The sequence below is a fragment of the Peromyscus maniculatus genome, chromosome 12 (genome assembly GCF_049852395.1).
Source record: "Peromyscus maniculatus bairdii isolate BWxNUB_F1_BW_parent chromosome 12, HU_Pman_BW_mat_3.1, whole genome shotgun sequence".
Lineage (NCBI taxonomy): Eukaryota > Metazoa > Chordata > Mammalia > Rodentia > Cricetidae > Peromyscus > Peromyscus maniculatus.
In genome coordinates this window covers 81,440,371-81,446,370 of record NC_134863.1, presented here as the reverse complement: position 1 = coordinate 81,446,370, position 6,000 = coordinate 81,440,371, and the positions used below count along the sequence as shown (strand labels likewise).

Here is a 6,000-nt window from a genome sequence, read left to right as displayed (position 1 = left end):
ATGCGGTAACTGGGTTTGAGGTCAAACCCACATCACGCTTTTTCATCCAAAAGCATGGGTACCAATGCTCCCTCAAAGGGCTGAATAGGTTAAATGAGGTTAGGAGACAACATGTGCACGTGGCATGTAACAAGGACGTCATCAGTTGAGGAAGACAATGGCACTCGAGGAAAAGCACATGGGATGCAAGCTGTCTAGTGGATGGATGCGGGCTCTTGGGAGCCCTGTCAACAGCCCACAGTTCCAGAGAATTCATAATGAACAGGAAGTAGCATATTTCCCCCAGATAATCTCTACTCTATCCATCTCTACTCTATCCCTTTCATTCCTAGTCTTAAATTCTGAACCTCTTAACTGATTCATTGGTTGTTTTGTTTTTTAATTTGAGTTTTTTATTGTGTGTATGAGTGTTTTGCCTGCACGGACATGCAGTGCCCAACGAAGACAGAAGAGGGCATCGAACAGCCTGGACTAGAGTTACAGATGGTTGTGGACTGCCGTGTGGGTGCTGGGCATTGAACCCGGCTCCTCTGGAAGAGCAGCCAGCACTCTTAAGCTCAGAGTCATCTCCGTTGCTCTTCAGAACATCCTGTAATTTTCACTTGGAAGGAGCTGAAGCAGGTGCTGCCTGGGCCCTCGGGACAGGAGCAGGGACACAGGAATGGCCAGGGCCGAGACAGGCAGCTTTGCAGGACCCTGGCTGGGAGCGACAGCGGCACCGTGGGGTTCACGTGCAGGTCTGTGTCCCCTGTCCTCCTCCTCTTCCTGTTGCAGGACAACCTGGTGCTATGACTCCACACAACCAGCAGTCCAGGTGACGGGCACTTCCTACCAACAGCAGCTGTCACCTGTAATGGCAGGGACCACCTGAGAAGGCCACTGATGAGATCCTTGGGACTGTTATTCCAAGGAAAAGCCTGTGTGTGCCTCATGGACACCGTCCCTCTGCCTTCTTCCAAAGGGCCTTCCAGGGATGGCTGAGGGACAGAGGGACGGTGGTGGAGGGGGTAGAAGCCAGTGGCGAAGGGGTGGCAGGAAGCACTGCTGACGCCCAGCTGTCCCCAAACACTCGTGTCCTTCCAAGTACTACTGCTGTGTAGACAGGGAAAGACAGCGCTAATTCTGTGGACTGTCTGGTCCCCCGGGAGCTAGGTCACCTGGGTCCCAAACTTCAGAGTCCTCCTAACACAGTGGGGTATCACAGCATAAGTAGAGCTGCCAGCTTTGGGGGTACACTGTGCTGGGATGGGGTGGGGGGAGGCAATACACAAGTCAGATTGGTAAAGTCATGTTTATTACTCTGCTCTCTGTTTTCCATTTAGTTTTGCAAGACACCCAAGTATGAATAACAAACAATTTTCTCTCCAAAGGCTGCAGTGGTAAGGTGGATACCCTTACTGACAATTGCACAATGCTAATGAAACCAAGATTGGTCTGTAGGCACCGGAGATGACAGGGCAGGTCTCAGCGAGCAGTCCCCACCTCCTGCAGCAGAAGGGTCATGGGCATGGGCATCCTAGAAAATAACCTATCAGCACCCAATGTGCACTTAGGATTCGATGTAAGGCCGAAATCCGGAAAATCTTACTTCTTCCTCCTCTTTGTTGAATACAGTTTTTCTTCAAGTGGGACTGGGACAATGCCACCACATTCTTTTACTTCCTGGGTCAGAGGATGTTTCACAACATTTGGTCTAACCACATCAATGTCTCGAGCCAAGTGATCCAATATGCTTTCCACAGCACTTGTTGGGGCATAAAAATCCACCAAGAAATACCTGCAACAAGACAGAAATGGGTGAATTCCCGTATCTGGAATGAACTAGTCCTGCCGCTGCGGTCAGTGGTGTGACTCTACCCTTCCCAGAGTTCACCACTCCCACGCTCGTGCACAGCTGGAAGAGGGCAGTGGGCACAGTCGCTCTCCTTCCAGACCGGGTTCCTCATCACGTCCTGTGAAACTATCCCAACCACCTGTAGAGCTGCAAAAGGCACTGTGGCATCAGGCACAGCGGAATAATACAAACTAACTGTGAAAGTATGTACTTAGACTTTTCTAACCTACCAACCAGAACGGAATTCGGAATCATCTACTGATTCTTTTTATGAAAACATTGGGGGCTTCTAATTTTCCCAAGGACTATCTAGTGACTGAGTCCCTTCAGAGGAACAGTAAGACCATGAGTCAGCCATGTCCCTAGTAAGGAAAAAAGCACTACCCGGAGCCACCCTGTAGGCACCAGAACTGACAAGGACCACAGTGAAAACGGCATGACCCTTCAGGAAGACAGAACATGCATTATCCATGCCAGACTGACGCTAAATGGCATGACAGACAGCTATGGTCCAACACTTCGTTAGTCCCCTGCTGGACAATGACACAAAGGACTGTCCCTTGCCCACCCCGCTGTCCACACTCAAAAGCAGCCAGGTGTCACGGTGCACACCTGTAATACCAGCATTCCAGGTGCAAAGGCAGGAGGATCACTTCAAGTTCAAAGCCAACTGCTCTTTACAGTGAATTCAGGTCAGGTAGGGAGCTCAAAAACTCCAAGAGGGCAGGGGCAGGGTTTAAGCCGCCTCCACACTGTTTGATTTGGATGATGCAGCTGGAGACTGTCGGTAGAGTACTCGGCAGTTTTGGAATGTTCTAGATGAGATGATCTTCCTCTCCAGCCATGCCTCTCCAAACTCAGGAAGCACAATCCCATCTGAGTGCTGTCCTCAATGCTCCTCCTGCCCAAATCCAGAGCTCCGCCCACTTCTCAGGTCTGACAAATGTCTTCGTGGAGGCCCTCTGACCACCTCCCACAGAGCAGCCGGACTCCATGTCCACGCCTTGCACTGTCTCCCTCACGCCTTGCCCTCCATGCCTCCTTTGATGAAACGTTGTTTCCCTGCAGCATGGTAGGTCTGTTTACAGTCCATCCCGTTCTTTGGAAACAGTACCTGGGCAGGAAGTTTCCTCTCTGCCAGCCAGCCCTGCAGTGCAGGAAGGGGCCGTGCAGGCTCTTACTAGGTTATACAGGCTTATGTGCCTGTAAACAAACCTTCCCCCATGCTTCTGTAAGCGACCCAATGGAACTCACTGGGTCACCAACGAGCCAACAGCAGCTGAAGACATGAACACGGAAAGGGGCTGACAGTGAAGGGGGGGACGACAGGACATGAAAGGGTAATGGGAGGTGACCGTGGCCAAAGACACTATGTACATGGATGAAAATGCCACAAGGGAACCCATTATTAGGGTACTCAACACATGCTAATACGGCATTTTAAAATACACTTCAACAGTAGAGCAATGGGCTAAAGAAATCAAAGGAGAAATTACAAAGACCTTTAAATTGAATGAAACTAAAAACAGCAATGCCTGGGGATGTCACGAACACAGCACCTAGTGGGAATGCAGAGTGCTAACCACCAGACAAGGAAGAGCAGAAGTCAGACTACCCTCAGCTTCTCTTAGAGAAATGGAAAAAGAGCAAAATAAATCCAGTCTGGGGAAGAAGAGTGGATGAGAGAAGCTCTTTCTAAAACAAAAAGGGAAAACAGAACATGACTGAAACCAAATACTAATTTTCTGCATCACTAAAATCAGTACGCCCCTCGCCAGGCAGCTCAACAGAAATATATATACCAATATTGAAAACAAGGAAGTTGACGCGACTACAATTTTTATGATAGAAAGATACTGGGGGATATCATGGAAAACTGTTAATAAATTTGACAATTCGGATAAGATAGTCAAATTCCTTTAAAAAAAAAAAAGAACTTTCAAAGTTCACTCTAGAAGAAGAAGATTACCTTCACAGTCCTGCATCCATGAAAAGTTAAACCTGTAGCTTCAAACATCCCCACAAAGAGACAAGATGGACTCACTGGTGAATTAATATTACCTTACAACCAAACCAGACATAAATACTACTGAGAGAAAAAAAAGCAAAGATGAAAATAATCTAACAATTCAGCAAACTGACTACTGTAATAAAGGACAATGTTAACATGTTCAAGTACAGTGTATCCTAAGAATGCAAGACTAGCTTAACATTAAAAGATAACCAATATAAGTCACTGTATTGATAAGCAAGCAGAAAAATATGGTGATTTCAGTAACTATATAAGTAAAGAAGCTAACAAAACCTCATGGCAATTCCTGAGAAAAAGTCCCAGAAAACTAGGCATAGAGAGGACTTCCTAAGAATCTTAAAACTAACATGTCACCAAGTGACAGAGCCTAGCTATTTCCCCCGTGACAAGGGACAGAGACGTCCACTCCTCAACACTGAACTGGAGGTGCTTGACACACACAGAGGAAGCAGGAAAGCAGAATGGACAGCATGTGGATGAGGTAATCAAGCCTCAGGGCAGTGCACAGATTAATAGAAGTCGGTAAATTTAAGTGTTTTTTTTTTTTTTTTTTTAAAGCTAGCTAGAAACAAGCCTAAGCTAAGGCTGAACATTCATAATTAATAACAAGTCTCCATGTCATGATTTTGGGGCTGGTAGTCCAAGAAAGCTTGCTACAAGCAAATATCTAGACTGACTGATACTCCCGCCTCAACCTCCTTAAATAAGTAAGTAAACTCTGTGTCTAAGTGCCTTACACAGTCTCCTTTCTGCCTTCAAAAGTCTGCCCTTGCTTTAACCGTCCTGAGCACTGTCCATGTTTTTTGCGTTTACTATGGCATCTATATCCCCAGGGCAAAGTTTCTTATTCTCTTATTTACACTGACAATGGGTAAGAATTTTTCAATTATTTAGATGGTCATTCTCTCCAATCTGACTAATAGTTCCAACAACTCAATCAAAATACCAACAAACGTCCAGGCGGTGGTGGCGCACGCCTGTAATCCCAGCACTTGAGAGGCAGAGCCAGGTGGATCTCGAGGAGTTCGAGGCCAGCCTGGTCTACAGAGCTAGATCCAGGACAGGCTCCAAAACTACACAGGGAAACCCTGTCTCAAAAAAACAAAACAAACAAATAAAAAAGCCAACAAACTAATTTTCAAGTTCATATAGAAATACATAGAATGTACAACAGCCAAAGAGCTAGATAAAGAATAAAGCTGAGTAACAAACATCACCTATTGATCCAGACAGCGTGACTAGACAGACCCAGGCAGACAGGCACGACCATGGCCGTGCAGGTGAGGAGTCTTCCCAACAATCAATTCAGTGTTCTTAATGCTTGGAAAAGTGCGCTTTGTTCCACACCGTGTACCACACAGGAAAATTAACTCAAAAATGGAACAGATCGAAATCAAATTATTAAATGTCTAAGGAAAACAAGTAAAAAGAAAGCCTTAGTGACCTTGGGATTAAGCCAAGATTCATCAGACAACACAAAAAAGTACAATTTATAATTTAAAAAAACACAATAAAATAGACCATCAAAATTAAAAACAATTCTCTAAGTAAAGACAAGCTGCAGACAGGATTTGCTAATTATATCTCAGATAATATACCTGAATCTAGCATGCAAAGAACTCTCAAAAATTGAATTTAAAAATATAAACAAATTAAGTTTAAAAAAAGTCTCAATGTAAACAGCTGTAAATGAACAGACCAAACGGAGAGATGATAAAGTACAAGAAAGGATGCCGTGCTGGTCTGAATAGGTATGGCCCCACAGACTCGTGTGTTTGAATGCTTGGTCTGTAGCAAGTGGCGGCATAAGGTGTGGCCTTGTTGGAGGAAGTGTGTGTGTCACTGTGGAGGCAGGTCTGAGGTCTTACATGCTCAAGCTACCGTAACACACAGTCTTCTTCTGCTTCCTGCAGATCAAGATGTAGAACTCTCGGCTCCTTCTCCAGCACCGTGTCTGCCTGCATGCCACGATGTTCCCCACCATGACAATAACGGACTAAACCTCTGAAACTGTAAGCCAGTCCCAATTAAATGTATTCCTTTATAAGAGTTGCTGTGGTCATGGTGTCTCTTCACAGCAAGAGAAACTCTTAAGTAAGACAGATGCTTAAAAGTCATCAATAAGATACAAATT

General features: G+C 45.5%; 1 protein-coding gene across 2 annotated transcripts in view; it reads right to left on the bottom strand.

The window, feature by feature from the left end:
* Positions 1 to 1,275: 1,275 nt before the first annotated feature.
* Positions 1,276 to 6,000, bottom strand: part of Mrps6 (mitochondrial ribosomal protein S6) — a 68,770-nt gene continuing 64,045 nt past the window's right edge. For both annotated transcript variants that reach the window (XM_042259557.2, XM_076549229.1), the window contains exon 3: positions 1,276 to 1,777. In XM_042259557.2, coding sequence (XP_042115491.1) covers positions 1,585 to 1,777 — 193 coding nt within the window. In that variant the 3' untranslated portion in view covers positions 1,276 to 1,584. The remainder of the gene's footprint in view (positions 1,778 to 6,000) is intronic.